The sequence below is a fragment of the Lineus longissimus genome, chromosome 1 (assembly GCF_910592395.1).
Source record: "Lineus longissimus chromosome 1, tnLinLong1.2, whole genome shotgun sequence".
NCBI classification, from domain to species: domain Eukaryota; kingdom Metazoa; phylum Nemertea; class Pilidiophora; order Heteronemertea; family Lineidae; genus Lineus; species Lineus longissimus.
In genome coordinates, this window is record NC_088308.1 from 4,457,723 (window position 1) to 4,476,289 (window position 18,567).

The following is an 18,567-nucleotide window of genomic DNA, read 5'->3' on the forward strand; positions in this document are numbered from 1 at the left end:
GTCCACTGCCAGTACGTGTTTTCCTTAACTAACGATTTACAGATTTGGCTAAAACCTGGAATCATTGAAGAATTCGAAATCAAACCAACCTACAGCAGTCCAGTGTACAAAACTACAGCCCGAAGAGGAACATTATCGACAACAGGTCATTCAACAAACTTCGTACTTATGATCGAAATTCCGTCCGACAAACCGCAGAGTCATTGGGTGAATCGAGGAGTGGCGTGTATTTGTCAACTTGATGACTAAGTAACTGTGGATATGGGAGACATTTTGAACACTTTGTGCCAAAATGTGATTAGAATCACAGTGTGCTCTCTCTTCCAGCTAAAGTTTTGACCATGGATTAATAGCAATGTTCTCCAACTGGGCCTGGTTTAAATTTCTGTGTTAAAGGCTAAGTTCGTTAACATTGTGCTGTTTTCTGAGTACCAAACAATAATGATATAACATAAAAAATGAATAAAAATTTATTACTAAATCGACTAAAACAGCAAAATAACACAGAAATATAAGCCTTGCATGAACTAAGTGACCTATCCGTCGAGGTGAATTTCATAAGATTTAGTTAGTCTATCAACAGCTTTGGGTTCATTAATTGATTCTCAGGCAACCTGTATTTTGAGTCATTTTTTTCAGACTGTGATATTTCCAATGCCAAATCTCAGACAACTTCAGGAAAGAATTTGATATCTTCTGATAAGCATATCCTAAAATCTGTGTGTGTAAATAGGTCCTGCAACTTGTACATGAATATGGCTTATCACCTGGATTTCAGATCTGCTTAATTCTGTCGGAATTTTCTGCTTGGGATTTTCTATGGTTAGTATTTGTTGTTAATGGTTCTATGACCATAATATAGAAACGTGATAGCCATGCAGTGAACCTCAGTTCGTTTTCTTTTCTTTACGATCTTGCCATGTATATTGTCGCTTTTTTCTTAGTCTTTCATGAGTAATTAGTTGCCCGCATTTCTTTTTTGAAAACTGCAGATTCCTTTCAGTGAAATTGGTCCAGTTATGCTGATTCTTAATTTCGATTTTATAGAAGTTTCATTGTAACTCTCTCGGTGTTTGGTAAGATTGATATACATGTTGATTTGTGTGGATGTGGTATAATAGAAAGATGCCGATGGCTCACATAACTGAGCAGACACAGTAATTGTGATTTTCATGAATCAAAAAAGGAAGAATGCAGTGATTGAATTCCGTCCAGGTTACTTAGCATATCTGTCTTTAACTCCAATGAGCTGGTTTTTTCTCCGCCAAAAAAGATTGACATTTTCCGTCCAGCCAAATTAATCATTAATATATCAATTAGTATTCCAATATTTTGTATATAAACATGTATCAGATGTGATATTTTGTATAGAAATGTTTCTCGATAGACCTGTACCTATAATAGTATTTTTGCTATTTTGTGTAAATATGTGTTAATGACATGATTTCTGATTATTAAATGAGTGTTACAAATACATAAGATCTTTATTTTTTTAATTACAAATAGTTTTTCTTCTTTGTTATTAAAAAAACCCAGCTGTTATTCCTCTGAGAAATTGTAAATACTCACTTTGCAAACTAAACTGTAAAACATGAAATTTTTTCATCTGAATTAGACCTGTGTAGAGTTGAGTCATTGAGTTCAAAACTAGAGAGGGGTCTACTGTAGCTTGATAAAGATATGGTAATATTGAATTAACCTGTATTTGAGCCAGATGATTATGACTCTCAGTATATGATGGCTCTCGTGTCTCGCGAGATCTTTTGGTAGCTCCTCCAAGCTGCTCTTCAACACTGTTAAGTTGGCATGACTCAACTGTTTGCAAACCCATTTTTGAGGCACAATTGTAAAGATAAGGCACTTCATGGGGCTTGTCTGATATAGACCAGGCTATTGTATATCATAATATATTATCTAGCCTTCCTATGCCAATACGCAACCTGATCCTTGGTTTTAATCTATTGACCTGGTGACCCGTTTTGTTCGATATTGTGAACTTATTCTCCAACCTTTGCATGGGGCTGACGGTTGTAAAATAAGGTGATTTCCTGTTGTCACATGGACAAGAATTAATCAGGGAAAATAGGACAGAGGAAGTGATAAAACCACAACTCCAGTGTTTTTGATTCAGTTCAGGAGACGGTACAATGGCTGTCCTGAGGTTTCTCTCCATGTGCCTCTGTGTTCTTGTCGTCGTACCCTTCCCAAGCTCAACCCAGCCAATCAACTTTGTACTACCAAAACTATCTGATCTACCGTCACCTGGGGACCTCTTCAACAAATTCCAGACAGATATGGAACAGATTAAAAATGACTTCAGTGCGATGAAAGCTGAGATGGATGAGTTGGAAATGCCTCCGATCGACTGGGATGCTATGGCAGAAGTGAGAGAGGCGGTGCTGGAATACATAAACGACCCCAAGGGAAACTGTGATAAGATACCACATGGAAAATCGGAGGACCCGGAGGTCCATATGACTCCTGTAAGTGGAAGATGATTACATTATTCTCATTGGATTAATAAATAAATCGCTTGTTTCAGAACTCATTAATGAAATGTCGTCTTTCATCTCTTTTAGTGTGAGTTGGTTAAACATCTTGGCTATCCATGCGAGGACTATGAAGTCGTCACAGAGGATGGTTACATTCTTGGCATTCAGAGAATTCCTTATGGCAAAGGACAGAAGCCAGGTGAGACTGACATTTGGCTTTGAACTGTCAAAGGGGTGTCACAAGGACCCAAAAGGTGCACAACCATAGTGTCATGCAACAACTCTTGTCTCGTCTTAGAGGAGGAATATTCCCTGGTGAATAACACCTCCAAGCAAAAGCTGAAGAAGAACTGTCAAAAATACAACTTAATGATAACAGTGCCTTTTATAGTGTTTCATACTAAACTCTGCCTGTCTGAAGGTGGTTTGCTCCTAGGCCTACAATATCAACTTCACCTGTCACTTTTATGAGATCTCGACTCCATTGAGGCACTTCAAGGTATCGAGTGGTATTTGTAATGCTCAATTGCATTCAATCTGGAATGCGCAAACTTTGATTTTACAGGTTTCAAACCTCCTCTGTCTGTTAATTGACTCCCTTTCAAGCTTAGTCAATAATAACTTAAGGTTATAATTTGTCCCACTTTGGTATTCCAGGCCCTCGACCAGTTGCGTTCTTGCAGCATGGTCTGCTGGACAGCGCGGCTACCTGGGTGGCCAATCTTGCCAACGAGAGCCTTGGTACTGTGCTGGCTGATGCTGGGTATGATGTGTGGATGGGCAACGTGAGAGGGAACACTTACTCGAAGGGACACACAAAGTTGGATCCATTGAAAGACAAAGCTTACTGGGAATTCAGGTAAGGTGAAGAAATGCTATTGTGACGTCTCTGCAAGGATTTGTGTCAATCTGTTTCAAAAATAGAGATGGCTGCTTTACAGGCCTGACAGGGGAGATTTTTTCGCCTTAATGTGAGGGATGTCCCTTGTTACTAATTCATTTAGAGAAGTCGATATACGACGTACCTCAGAATCGAACTTCGACCCAGAAGTGTACTAGTGGTCAAGTTGTGAACCAAATGGCTGCGCTATGTAGCTGGTCAGAGATGTACTGGTAGGCTATCTTTATAGATGTTCAATCTTGTTGTTCCAGTTGGGATGAAATGGCTTGTTTCGATCTCCCAGCAATGATCAATTACGCGTTACTCATCTCTGGACAACCTAAACTCTATTACATCGGCCACTCCCAGGGTACTATGATTGGCTTTGCCCGCTTCAGTGAAGACCAGGAACTAGCTCAGAAAGTGGAATACTTCTTTGCTCTTGGACCAGTTACTACAGTTGGTGCAATCAAGAGCCCAATGCGTCTGCTGGCACCGTTTTCAAAAAATATCAAGGTACACTGCATATGATTGTATGTTTTTGCTTTTCCTTGAATATAGTAAGCGTCATTTGTGATTTGTGGCATCTCGCCAATGCTTGGAACTGTCCTCTGAGATGGTGTGACTTGCCCACTGGAATCTCCTTTAGGATTGCGATGGTCCCCAAACCACACAAATCTCCCACAGCGAACTGACCAACGGATGAGACAGCCAGGGGAGGGGCTTGTTGCCAAGACATGTCAAATCGACACAATTTCTTTTTAGTGGTATCCCATGTTTCAAGCTTTCATTATATAAATTTCTTTCACACTGGCTTTCAACTCTGATAATCTATTTTCAGTTCTTGTACTACGCCTTAGGAGGGAATGGGGAATTCTTATCAAGTTCCCCTCTGATTCGGTGGCTGGGGAGGACCGTGTGCCGGGAGCCAGTTGGTGTCATCTGTGAGAACATCCTGTTTTTGGTGGCAGGATTTGATTGTACCGATCTTAATGTGGTAAGTTAGTCTTCTTCTTGTTTAGCGTTCTGTCTGCACCTGGAGAGGTGATATTCTCCAGGGAGTATTCCTCCTCCAAGGCGGTACTGAAAGGTTTATTAGGAGTGGTCCTTCTGAGATTGTTATGTACTGTCTTTGTGTGTGACCCTGGCACTTTACCATTTCCCAGTATATTATAATAGATAAATATATATATTTGCCACTGATCTCTAAGCTTCTTATAATTTCCACTTGCCTGTTCAAGTATACAGTGCCAAAGAGCTTATTGTACTAATGGATGCTCACAATGCCAGGGGAAAATACATTATTTCCACTTGACAATGCATCTGTGACATTGTCTGCATGACTCATCATTAGACCTGCTGCAGATACCTGCAGCCTCCATGCAGACAAATGTGTGTCAAGCTAGCATGTGTTATTCTAATTGTATTGCACGTATTGCAATATTGGCTTTCTATGGTTTAGATTATCAGGTTACTTGGACATTATGTTGAGTGTGAATGGGTACCTCCTACATGTACATGCAAGGACAAGCAGGATTATTCTTCATTATTAGCATTGTGTCATATTGCAGATAAGAACGAATAGAAAATGATGAGGCATTCCAAACAGGGATTTGCAGACAATTTAATGGTCTTCCAAAGCATTTTGATTCAAAAATGTTAAATAGTATAATCTTTTTCCAGACAAGAATCCCAGTCTATGTATCTCATACACCTGCAGGGACCTCTGTACAAAATGTGGTCCATTTTGCTCAGGTTAGTATCAGCAACACTACGTATTAGTTCTAATCATCAGGGAACAGCCTTCCATCTTTTTCCTTTGTATGATTTAGTCACATTTACCCAATAAAATATATTGTCTCCAACAATTACAAGCATGGGTGTTCCAGTGATGTGCTTCTGATAGGACAAACTTGAGATATTTTACCCAAAATGTCTCGTCCAACTGGATTGAACCTCGCAGGTATAGAAAATTCGTTGGTCCTTTTCAAACAGCGCAAAGTATTTTGCAATTTGCTTTGTATTTTCTGTTCACTTGTTTGTAATTTACACTTTCAGCAAGTTCAGACCAAGAAATTTCAAGCATATGACTACGGAAGAACAGGAAATCTTAAACATTACAACCAGGTGAGTTAATGTCAAAGAATGCAGGCCTCTCCTATTTCCTGCCAAGAGCAAAAAGTTCGGTTTGAAATAAGGTGCCCAGCAAGGCAATGTAGTATGGTGAAAAAGTCTAATCCCGACACTTTGAAGACATCTATTGTCTCCATGACTAGTGACTCCATGTTTGGTGACTGTGGTTGACATAAGCTTTAGACTGTTAAACAATGACAACCGATTAGTAATATCAAATAAATGGGAGTCTGTGTTCTTCCTTTTCTTCTCCTGCTACATTCTCAATTAGATATGCACAAAGAGCAAAAGACAATGTCACAACCAAGTTCTAAAGGACATGTTGTTGAATTCCAGTTATGAATAATAATTAGACCAAAACATTTTCTTATCTTTCAGACAACACCTCACGAATACCACCCAGAAAATCTTAAAATCCCTGTGGCACTCTATTGGGGTGGAAAAGACTGGCTGGCAGATCCAAAAGATGTCGAACTGCTCATCCAAAAGTTGGTCCACATTGACCACAACCAATACATTCCCTCATTTGACCATTTGGACTTTGTGTGGGGTTTGGGAGGAGATAAACTTGTCTACCAAGATGTTATAACTGTGATGAAGAAGCATCCCATTCAGGTGATCGGTCAAAGTCATGATGCACTGCATGAGGGGTTATGACTGAGTCTGATGTGGCATTTGAAAAAGTTGCTTAGTTTTACTACGAGTGTCCTGAGTGTTGCATGTCTTCGAGGAGGACAGTCTCTAGATAATGCTGGGCCAGCATAGTTTTCTGATCTCCTGTGTACGGTGGACACTGCAAAGGTGGTGTCTGCAAACAGTTGGTAGAAAGTTTTTGTACATTTTCTGATCCATCCAAGAACTGCTATCTGTACAAGAACTCTGAAAACTTCCATTAGTGCCAGCCCGGCATTATCTGGAGACACTCCAGCATCCTCTCACCCTTAAAACTGCGATTATCTTGAGGAAATCATCAATGGTGTGATTTTCAAGCGATTTGTAATACATGTGTAACCATTCATATGTATTTTCAATCGCCACAATGTTTTTATCGGATGTTTAAATTCAATGTCTGTCTGGTGTCATGGTGGCCCCTGATTACCAATAACTCAATGTCCAAAGACTTCTGTGATATGAAACAATAGATTGGCTAGTTGCATTTATTTAATTTGTCTTTCGAAATAGATTTAGTGCCCACAAAAATTACAGAATATAAATGGACAGGTGTCCTAGGTTACCCAGATTTCTTCTCTTAGGGGCATTCTGACCAGGGACTTTCTGGTTGTGGTGTATGATTGGAGTTCATGCTTGATGATGAAATTCTGTTTTTAATTTTGAACGAGTGTCCAGTAATTTAGGAATCTCATTCTGAAAATAACTCTCATGTTTTCTGCAGATCAATTTGACTTAAAAGGGTCTTCTGTCTAGATTTGTTAAATGATGTCCTCATTAAAAAATCTGAATTTATCATTTTGAAATGACTTGTTGAGTTTTATTTCTATCTTCTCGTTCATCATTTTCCACAACTTGCCACACTAAATGGTGTCCTAGGACTGTACACCCAGCAGTTCTCCCCCTTAGAGAGTAAAATTTCCATGGCTTGACAGCCAACAGTGTGAATGATTGAGAACGAATTGTCCTCTCATCTCAGTGGTATCACCAAACTGTGAGCCCCCTTGAGAATAAAGTGTCCTCGGATCTCAGTGTATCTCAAGATTGTACAACCAACAGTGAGCCCCCAGTGTCCTCGTAGGATGCTTGGTATCACAGATGGACACCCAACAGTACCTTTCCTTTTCGAAATGTCTCCGGGACACAGGGCCTGCTTATACATCTAACAGCACGTTTTGAGGTTGTTATCATTCATTCATGTAGAACAGAACTTCAGGTCAGATGGTCTTTTTCACATGCTTAACAATGGTAACTGTCAGGTTGAATCCAGAGACAGTCACAAGCTAAGACAAGACATCACGAAAGGCGTGTCTCAAAGAACCTGACCAGATAACCAGCTGGGGGAGGATAGTTGTTCAATCGCCTGGTGATTACATATTACTCGAGAACATTGGCATTTTGAGTTTGTGTGCCTCCAACAACAAGATGATCAAATAACCAGCTGGCAGAGGTTGGTTGTTCTGTCATCTCTCCTGCAGTCTCCAGTGCCTACTGACTTCTCATTAGAGGATAATGTTATTTTTGGTTGTGCTTTCGACAACTAAAAAAGATTAGATAACCAGCTGGGAGAGGTTGGTTGTTCCGTCATCTGTTCTGTATTCATTGGCACTGTAGATTGGTGTATTGATGGACATGGAGAAGCATGTCTTCATCAGAACAGAAGGGAGACATCATGGAGAAACGTGTCTTCAATCCAAGATGACAAAGACCATGGAGAAACCTGTCTCTCTCAGATTGAAGGGAAACAGTAAGGAGAAACCTGTCTTCATTACAAGAGGACGAAGACAATATGGATAAACCCGTCTTAGTGAGATGATGGTGGAGACAATATGAAGAAGCCTGTCTTTCCGAGATGATGGTGAAGACAATCTTGTGAAACCAGTCTTTGTGAGATGATGGTGGAGACAATATAGAGTTACCAGTCTTTATTTGCCGAGGGAGGCAACAATCTATACGGAGACCAGTCTTTTTTACAACTGTCTCCATTAGAAGGAAGGGAAACATAAACAAGAAACTTGTCTTCATTAGTAGGCCTAGAGGATGAAGACAATATGCAGAAACCCGTCTTTGGGACGATGATGGAGACAATAAATTATGATGAAAGCAGTCTTTATCAGATAAGTGTGCAGACAATCTGGAGAGGCCTGTCTCTGTGTCTTTCCCTCATTAAAGTGCCCTGGCCGTCTGTGGCATGTCTCATCCAATACCTGAATGGGACATAAAACAAAAGGGTTGAATGCTGCCCGTCTTCAAGAGCAAAGTGAGATAGAAGCTCTACCAGAGACAGAGGGTCTCGACGTTATTTGAAGTAGCCTAACGTCGTTCAGTCAAACATGTGACACAGTCAAGACACTCTTGACATTGGTCCATGGCTGTGTCGTGTGACTATATTTGTGTCTCCAATGAGACATGCTGATGAGTTCCCCAGGAAACTCTGGACAGTCATGTAAAATGTGTTTGTGTCTTTCTCTCAAGAACATGCCCCTGGCCGTCTATGGTATATCTCTGTCCATGCTAAAGGGACATGGTTGTACCACATCCACAGGGATGGGTTACAACACTGAAGTTCGAATGCCATGGGATTACTTCGATGTCTTTCTCTCTGGAACATGTACATGCCCTGGCCGTCTATGGCATATCTCTGTCCATGCTAAAAGGACATGGATGTACCACATCCACAGGGATGGGGTACAACACTGAAGTTCGAATGCCATGGGAATATTTCGCTGTCTTTCTCTCTGGATCACATGTGCACGCCCTGGCCGTCTATGGCATGTCTCTGTCCATAAGAGACATGGTTCTACCACATCCACAGGGACGGGGTACAACACAGAAGTTTCGAATGCACTGGAAATACCTTTGTGTCTTGCTCTCAAGGATGTACCCCTGAGCATGTCTCTGTCCATGCTAAAGGGACATGTCTGTACCCCATAACTACTCTTTCTTGGGAAGGGATGGGGCTACAACATAAAATTTTGAATGCCATATGGAATTATTCCTGTGACAACTTGTCTTCAAGAGCACGAGATAAAGAAGCTCTACCAGAGACAGAGGCTCTTGATGTGGTCTGAAGTTGTCTGTCGTATTTGTTCAGTTAAACGTGATAGAGTCAACACACTCTCACATTGGTGCGTGGTTGTGAGTAGATTTTTCTCTCCAATATGGATGCGGTGAGACATGATTAGGAGGTCTCCTGGACAGCCTTCGATGCTGTGGGGATATTTTCGTGTCTTTCCCTCAAAACCCGCCAAAGCAGACTGTCTGGAAACTGCCCTAGCTAGTCTTCGAAGAGAACTTGAGTTCATCCTTGCCTGAACATACACGAGTTCTCTCAATCAGTAGGGTCGCGATGTTGTCACAGGTACATGAGCTACTCCAAGTAGGCTGCATGAGTTGCTAAGTTGGTCTATCACTGGGTATACCTTCTCGAGGACAGAGAGATGGAGTCGCCACCACCTGAGGCAGAAGAGCCCCGATATTGCATTGGGTTGTTTGAATCGGTTCCAACCCAGAGGCACACGTATAGGGTGCTGTTGCTGTTCTAGAATCATGTTTACCTCAGGTCCATGAGGCACCTCGGGCTCATGAACTACTCAAAGGAGTCTACTCGAGTTGCCAAGTTGGGTACTATGGTACTTGGGCCTGTCTTCAAGAGAACACCAAGATGGAGTGACCAGCAGGGTCCTGATGGTTCCCCCCAAGTCCATGAGGTATCTCATGTACATGAGCTACTCCAGATAGGCTGCTTGAGTTGCCAAGGAGGGTATTGGGGCTCCTAAAGAGCAAAGTGAGGTGGAACCTCTGCTCTCACTCCTCTCTTTTGCAAGAGTGGCCCACTGATGCTTGCTGTCTTGGTGAAGTATTGGGATTGGTTGTGACTTTGTCTCCGGTCATTATATGTGACCCACTACGACAAAATGAGTTGCATGTCGCGCAGAAGATGAGCCTAAAGTGACACCAGGACATAATAGAAGAAATTGATGTACTCAAGATGTCACAAAAGGCAGACAACACTGAAATGAACAACTAGTCCGTCTCATCTTGTCAAGCTCGGAGCGACTTATTTCATCATGGCAGGTCACACAATGGAACAAACGAAAAACATTCAATCAATGAGTTTATTCACAAGTTTTTACTTACATTTTAATCACAAAAATATAAATGCCGACATTCTGGTCATTAAATGAATTTTGGTCAACATTTGCCCAGTACAGTAAGTCACAAGCTGAGGATCTATTGAGATAGTGACAGTCAGGATAAATGTGTATGGGAGTGATGTGATAGCAATTCAAGTTCAAGGCAGGATGACTGCAAAAAAATTTGCAAGGGCGATCATGGCCATCTGGTCTGCCTCTGTTGAAATGACCCTTGACCACGCCAGAATGTCACTCAAGTCAACCAGGTGATCAGAGGAGCAGTTGGATGTACTATTGTCTCAACAAATTTTCCACTCTTGGCTGCGACTGCTGAAACGGCCACAAAATGTCACCCACCGTGGTGCTTCAGTCTACCAAGTGATCAGATATTACGCAGCTGCTTGTTCTCTTGTCTCAAAAGTTGTTCCACTCTTTGACTGCATCTGTTGAAATGTCCACAACAAAATGTCACAGTTGTCCTCAGTCAACCAAGTAATAAGCTGAACAGCAGGTTCTTCTATTGTCTCAAAAGCATGAACAGACTAGTCTCATCCAAAAGCAAAGTAGGTAAACATGTTACCAAAAACAGACAACTCAAATAAACTGTATAAAACTTTATTCGATTATAATTATTATGGTGATAAATGAATCTAATGACTCTATGTCAAATCTAAAATGGTCTAAGATTAAGAATGTTCTCAACATATACAAAGGGACAAGACTACACATCCATTGCACGGCCAAAGGTTAAAAACTCGACAGACGAAAACAACATGACCATTCAATCCTGATGGGAGATGTAGTATCTTGCAAAGATGATAAGTTGAATGATTGGTTTAAAAGTTCGACCAGATGATCGCAACATGAAAGGATGCAGGTGGGCATATATTACATGATGTTTATATACAAACAATAGTACACATTGTGATTAAAATGCATCATGGTCATCATAGCTCAGTCTAGTGTCTGGCTTTCCATTTTTTCGATTCCAAAGGTTACTGGACCGATTCCAAAGGTTACTGGACCGAGTTCACGGTTAACACTAACAGTCCTATATTCACCAGCTTTGCAAAATCCTTCCTCGGCTCTTGTGGCGACGAAATGGCAGAGATGCAAAACACGAGATAAGCTGTACATTGATTGGACAGGAATCGTTCTCCATTTGAGTAAGGCAAGCGTTCGTCCTGGATGTTTATGTGGCCTTCTGTGATCCCTTCTTTCCAATGAGAGACTTGTGAATATGTGGAATAACACCTAAAAGTGAAGACGGATATGGTTAGTGACGTCACATATTGCAATATACCCCCAATGGCATAAGCAGCTCTAGTAACACAATGACAATTCTGCCATCTTCACCATCAGGACAGACAATAGATGGCAGTAGGGTAGAGGTCTTTGTTATGTTCAAAGCATTAATCATCAGAGTATTGATTTATCATCCTGTCAAGGATAGAAGCTATGTTGGAGGTTACCATGGAAACAGTAACTGGGGTAAGCCATGGTTCTGGTGCAGACAACCATGGTTTTCACAGAGGGTTCAAGTAGCTCCTTTGGCTTTGACAAGCTCCACACCAGACTTAAAATGCAACCTGAGGCCACAAAAAGCTGATCTTTTAAAAGCTCATGCTCAGATCTATCTTCAGATGAAAATAACTGCACACTTACCACCACCAGCAATGGTTGCTTTGATCAAGGAGTCCAACTCTTCGTCTCCTCGGATGGCCAGCTGCAAGTGACGAGGTGTGATACGCTTTACTTTCAGATCCTTACTGGCGTTACCTGCCAACTCTAACACCTGAAATGGGACAAATAACATTAATACACATTTTTAAATTACAACAAACAATGATAGTGTGGTAAGACATATTCCATATTATCGCCACGTTCTGCACAATAGTCTAGATAGGCTATGGCCAATTGTAACAATTACCGGTAACTCTTATTTTTTGTCACATTTGTTTTGTTGATCACCAACTTAGGCTACATCGATCAATAATTATGACCAGACGAGACCTGTCATCATCAAACATGTTGCCATGGTACCTGAAGCACACGTCACTTGCCGTTACAACTATATAGATCACCATTCAAGGCCAATACAATGGCAAGTGGCCGCAGGCTTTATGAAAAGTGATAGACCCAAGGCATTCCATTGTTTTGGGGAAACCCAGCAGCCGCCATCTTGACCTCCATCCAAAACAACAATGGCGGCTTTCCCGCCAGATTTCGAACCAAAGCAAAACAGTCCAAAAGCAAACGCGTTTTACTCCAAGATGATAAATTGACACGAGAAAAATGAAATGTCACTTAGAAAGAGGAGATTACTTCTGATCTTTTCACGGATGAATGAGCATTTTCTGGTGAACAGAAAGGAAAGTATTCAACTTTGAAAATAGAGAAAATTCTCAAAACGAGTGACCGAGATTTGCAATGTTTTGAATTAGCATTCATTGTTAGCGCTCGAAATCTGGAGTTATTTTTAACCGATAAATAATTTGAATACTGCACTATGATAATTATGAAATATACTCACTTCTGCAGTTAGGTACTCAAGAATAGCAGCGCTGTATACGGCGGCAGTGGCACCAACTCGCCCATGGCTTGTCGTTCGGTTTTTCAAATGTCTGTGGATTCGACCAACGGGGAACTGGAGACAAAAAAGACGAGTTTTTTTAATCAGGGGTCGAATAAAACAATGATCATAACGGAATTCAACAGATACAAATATGGGAAAACTCAAAATCTATGAGTAAATAAAATCAACCAACCTGAAGTCCAGCTCTGGCGGATCTTGACACTGCTTTGGCTTTCGCCTTTCCTGAATCTTTACCGGCTTTACCTCCTGCCTGTAAACAAAGCATCAAACGCTTGAATTAGACATTCATCGGTCAAAAGACTACTGCATAAATGAAGATTGTACATCAAATAACCCAAAAATATGCACTTAAAAATCGGATGACCAATTTTAACGGAGATTTAGACGGATTTTTTACCATTTCGAACGCTCTGTTATTCCTTTGCTTTCAACTGACGCTAGTGACCTCCCGCCAATGCAATACTGTACTATAAATAGACTGTGTACCACGTGACCTCAATCATCCAATTAAAAATTCTGTTCAGGTTCTCTATTTATATACGAGATGGCGACACTCCTCACTGTGCCTAAAAAGCGCGGCAAACCTGAAAAGCCCGCCAAACAAAACAAAAGGTCGGCAATACTACTGCATATATGGAGCCAATTTAGCGCCATTCGGTGTCAGATCATGATAAGTCTGATTAGGTCAAGTGACAGCTCGCCTTGGTAACATCACAACATGATAGCCTGCTGTGAGTTTTGCTAAGCGCAACAACTCCAAACTGTTTTGTGAAAGGTCAACGTTGTGTATTAACTTACCATGTATGTATATAAATAAAAATATGCCCTTTAGCCATTGTATGGAAATTTTTTTAATGATAATCTCTTATCTTATCTTATATGTCTATCTTATCTAAAACTCTGTCACAAGTCCCCAACTTTCTGGGCCTTCGGCCTTACCCCTGATTACCCGGAACTAACCTCTACTCAAACCTCTATCACAAACCAGGGGCCTGGGACCAGCATCCTGAACTGCACAATCAGAGGCGCTCCGTCCGTAACCCCTCCCCCCCCGGCAACACTATAGTCCTACCTTAGTTTAAATTCGGCTCAGCTGTCCCGACTGCCGCGTCCGTTGCATGGTCATTGTCAGTATATCGTTGGGGAAGACATAGACATCCAGGTGTTCACCTATTGTCAGGTCCCACCTCGCATCCTCAAATAAACCCATGTTGCCAAGTAGGCTATATGTCCGATTTATCCGTCTGCGCACAACCAAGTGGTCCAAATATACCAACTCGGGATACCAACGCAATGTGTTCCAGCACCTTCAAGTTGGAATCGGTTTGAAGTGGAGTCTTTCATTTATGCTAATGGGCCACGTTGAGAGCCATGGTTGTGTCCCTGAAATGGTCGGTTTGACGGTATGTAGAGCCGTGGTTGTGTCTCTGAGTTGACGGGTTGACGGTATACAGCCGTGGTTGCGTCTCTGAGTTGATCCGGTTGATGGTATAGAGCCGTGGTTGTGTCTCTGAGTTGGCCAGGTTGACAGTATGAGTCGTGGTTTTGTCTCCCCTCCGAGTTGGTCTGAGTCGAGTTGACGGTGATAGAGCCCTGGTTGTGCCTCAGACTTGATCCGGTTGACGTAGAGCTGTGGTTGTGTCTCTGAGTCGGTCGGGTTGACGGTATAGAGCTGCCTAGTGGTTGTGTCTCAGAGTTGGTCAGGCCGTTGACCGTTAAGCTGAATTCTTCACGGTAGTCATTAACATATAACCGTGGTTGAAATTCACACAGTTCTGATATTGATGGGTCAAGCTGATGGTTCCAAGATGGCCTTCACCCAGTGCCTTAAGAGTAACTCCTGACTTCTTGAGGACGCCGAGCCGATTGAATTTTGTCTCGAGAGAAAAACGACCATCTGAAAGGAAATCTGGTAGTCAGGTTATCAAATTATTTTAAACGGACAAACTGTGCCCTGGATTGTCCCCGATACTAGAACGCGTTGTTTTATTAGAACCAATGAGGCCAATTTTATAACACCGTTCTTTTGATGTTGTTTGAAAAGCTTTTTCAACTTTGTAGTTGATTGGTTAAGGCCCGATTAGTGCTGCATCTTTACGCAGCCATAACAGGGTTGGCTCTGGGGATTGGTTTTCCTTGCATTGGCTGTTCGATGCATTTGGGATGGATTTTCTGTGAACTTGTTTAAACATTCCGATTACTAATTGCTCGTAAGCTTATATTCAAAACCTATTGATTCAGGCCTTGAAGGCACTCGTCCTAAAAGTAAAAAAAGACAGGTGAGCGGACCGAATGAAGAGTTACGTAAATTGGACATAAGATGACCCGAGTGACCATTCCCACATATGAACATTTCCTATAGGCCTATATAGAACCACTGTAATTCATATTCATAATCACTAAACACAGGACCTACGGGCCTAAATACCAGATTTGCCTTCCTACAGGGTATAAAAGTGGAATAGGGATTGATTATTCAGTAGCTGGTTGGATTGAAAACAAAGGAATTATAATTAAACAGCCTACTTATTAGGATAATTATTCATTCGACAGGTTTGTCCTTATATGCCTGACAAGGCCTGTGGAGTGCGACAAGCTGCGAAAGCGCTGCTCGATCCAATCAAGTCATATCCTTTATCCATCCATTTGTGGAGTGAGGTGGTGTGGTGATTCCTGGATAACGCTGTTAATGACCAACAACAGACTGGCGGACACATAGGGCCTAAAGCAAACTGCAGTAGCACAACACTATTGGAAGACAACATTGGACCGCAAAGGTAAGCCTATCTTTATTTTTCTGTGTTCTTTTATGAAAGAAGGAGTGAAAAAAGGTTGGAGAAGAACTAGAGAGGTCCAGACAGAACGGTATCACTGACAACGAAAAGTGTTGTTCCAGAACGTCTATCAAACCCCTCGCCCCCCCCCCCCCCCCCCCAAAAAAAACACACACACACGCCTTCGACCCATCAGGGAGTTGTAAGAGACCCGCGGCAGTTGAAGACGCTCAGACTTGAATCCCTGGGGCTATATGTTAGAATTGTTAGATCTTGTTAGTAATGGTTTGGACTTCTGTCACGATCTTCAACTTGAATACATAGCCATTGACATGTTGACTTGGTGAACAAAAAAAGCTCAATGTCTGTCCCAATCTAACCTCCGCGTCCACAGGAAACGAATAATCTTGCATCGGGGTGCGATTCTAAAAAAGTATTTCAAGGATTGATCATAGGCATCACCTGGGGCTAGAACTTGAAACCCTGCAGCAATTAGAACTCGGAGTCTCATAACTCATAACTCTTTTCTCTTCAGGATCAGACCGAAAGTCAAAGTCGTCTCCAACAATCGACTCGAACGCAAGGCAAGACCAGTCACCTCAGGAAAAGATATATCATAAAGGTACAGGGATACTTTTAATGACTTGTCCATTGCCGGCTTCAACCAAAACTGTATTGAGTGATACATTGTAGTAAAAAACAACGTTTCAGAAATGGAAAATAGTCACGAACAACCAAAAATATTAGATTTCACGCCAGTACTTCAGGTCGCTCCTAAACCTCCAGCTTCACCAATTGAGCAAGAGGTGCTAGGCTACGCTCCCAAATTTTCAGCTGCGTCATTTGAGCCAGAGGCGCTAGGCTGTGCTTCTAAACTTCCCACCCTGTCAGTTGAGCAAGAGGTCTTTACAAAACTTCAGGTTGACGGCCCGGTATTAGAACAATCTCCAGATGCAGTCACAATGTCTGGAAATTTCGAATTTACGCTTACCGGTCTCGAAAAACTAACCATTGAACAGGGTCAGCGAATAGTTATCAAAGGAAAAATACAAAACTACCAGCTAATTGATGACGATGGAAATAGAATATCCAACGAGGCAGAAAGAGGGGAGGATCTTCAGGTCATGAGTCCAAGGGTAACTTACCAAGTGGCTTTCGGCCCACAGACTCCAGCGAGTTCACCGGTGGACGACCAGACCGTGGATGGCAAGGGCCCTGAGACCGCTGAGAGAATCTGCCAAGTTTCACAAATCATTCGGCAATTTTCACTTTCTAACCTGCCCCGAGAGAGTGACCTGCGCGACCAGACGATTCGTCAAGGTCAAAGGGTGATTTTTGTACGTACTTGCTTAGATGCTGATGCTGGGAATTCAAATGAGATGCAAGTACGATTCCTGGAGACGGAAAGAGATGAGCATTTCATGTCATTTCAACCGCGTCCCACCATCTCTGTTCATTCGGTAGTAGGGACAACTAAGGAGAATACTTCTGAGGGTTCTGAAATCAGCAGAGGCTTTTCGTTAACCGATCTGGCCCGAGCTCGTGACCTTGAATTAATCATCTGTCAAGGTCAAAAGGTCATTTGGGATCAAGGTCGAATCGATGCTGAAAAGGAGGATAGAACGGGTGAAGGACCTCTGGAGACTGAGAGGGACGAATACTACCTAGCATTTAGACCACGGCGAAGGGTGAAGATACATCAAACTGTCCTGACAGAAGACATCAGTACTATTGACGTTCAGCAACACCATTGTGGAGAAGGAACAACTGGGGCCAATGTCGTAGAAGAGACAATGATCGAGGAAACCACCACCTCCGACAGCTTTTCGAAATTAATTGACCTTGGAATTTTAGGGTCATCCAAGGAAGCAATCAGAAAGTTTATTGAGACCGAGCGAGAAGAAAGAAACCTCGTCCAGGGTAGGAGACCATTGCTAGAATCCCAAGGTGCGATAGATGAGTCTGATGAACTCGATGTCTCTGAGGAGGAACTGACCGAAACTGTACACGATCGTGACGAGCACAAACCTGTTCATCCCCTTATGGACACGCCAATCGGCAAATCAGAAGATGAAAAACTCTATGGAAAAAATGAAATTGGAGAAATCATAATTGAGGTTCCGTATGCTGAAGACTTTCATTCTGAAGCGAAATTTGAAGTTGGCCCTCGAGGTATTGAAACTGAGCAGCAGGTGGAAATTGAAAGGAGTGAGAACGATATACACGTAGTTCAAGGAGAGAGACCTCTCCTTGGCCAGGGAGAGGAACCAAGTCAGAAGTCTCCTGATGGTGCTCAGACGTATAATTCGGAGAAAGGGGGCGATTCTGAAGAGCACATTGATCAGGTTAACGTGTGTGAAGAAGAATGCGCCCCTGAGAGTGATTTCGAAGCAGCACTGAGTGAAACACGAACTAAGGAGATATCTGACACGAGTTCAGGGGACTTCTTCAACCGACTGTCTTATCTGATTGAAAATGAGAAGTCAAAATGGATGTCGATGGAAAGAGGAGACACAGAAACCGCCAGATCTGAAACGTCTCTGGCCGATTCCTTCCTAGATGTGATCAGTCAGGCTATACCCGAAATGGGTGTCAGAATAAAAAGAAGTGGAACTGTGATATCTTACAAAGAAGTCAAAAGATGCCAGTTATGTAGGGAATTGACCTCACCCGATTTGAGCGAAAAGGACGATGGAGAAACAAGATTAACTGATGACTCACAAGATCAGAAGTTTGTAAATACTTTAAGGTTTGATTTGGGAACAGGAAAGAATGCAAAAGTATATAGTACAAGTGACACTTCTTCACACGACATTGAGGAAATCGGAGCTCTTATTGAATCAAACAATAAAAATGATACAGCAATAGAAGCAGGTCATGATTCTGA

General features: G+C 42.0%; 3 protein-coding genes across 3 annotated transcripts in view; 2 read left to right on the top strand and 1 right to left on the bottom strand.

Annotated features, from left to right (window-relative positions):
* The window catches only part of LOC135485939 (dynein axonemal heavy chain 3-like), a 29,583-nt gene extending 28,124 nt beyond the window's left edge, over positions 1 to 1,459 (top strand). The window contains exon 52 of the mRNA XM_064768347.1: positions 43 to 1,459. Within this exon, the coding sequence (XP_064624417.1) occupies positions 43 to 249 (207 nt within the window). The 3' untranslated portion in view covers positions 250 to 1,459. The remainder of the gene's footprint in view (positions 1 to 42) is intronic.
* A 280-nt stretch (positions 1,460 to 1,739) lies between these two features.
* LOC135485943 (lysosomal acid lipase/cholesteryl ester hydrolase-like) lies at positions 1,740 to 6,962 on the top strand. The gene is made up of 8 exons (XM_064768359.1): positions 1,740 to 2,483; positions 2,580 to 2,691; positions 3,150 to 3,351; positions 3,645 to 3,888; positions 4,214 to 4,369; positions 5,056 to 5,127; positions 5,431 to 5,499; positions 5,884 to 6,962. The coding sequence occupies exons 1-8, from the start codon at positions 2,148 to 2,150 to the stop codon at positions 6,160 to 6,162; spliced, it is 1,470 nt and encodes a 489-aa protein (XP_064624429.1). The 5' UTR covers positions 1,740 to 2,147; the 3' UTR covers positions 6,163 to 6,962.
* Positions 6,963 to 11,314: 4,352 nt separating this feature from the next.
* LOC135485947 (histone H2A.V) lies at positions 11,315 to 13,360 on the bottom strand. The gene is made up of 5 exons (XM_064768374.1): positions 13,304 to 13,360; positions 13,079 to 13,156; positions 12,844 to 12,957; positions 11,976 to 12,105; positions 11,315 to 11,564 (listed from the first exon to the last, which is right to left on the bottom strand). Exons 1-5 carry the CDS (start codon positions 13,304 to 13,306, stop codon positions 11,503 to 11,505), a joined length of 387 nt encoding a protein of 128 aa, XP_064624444.1. The 5' UTR covers positions 13,307 to 13,360; the 3' UTR covers positions 11,315 to 11,502.
* Positions 13,361 to 18,567: the final 5,207 nt, after the last annotated feature.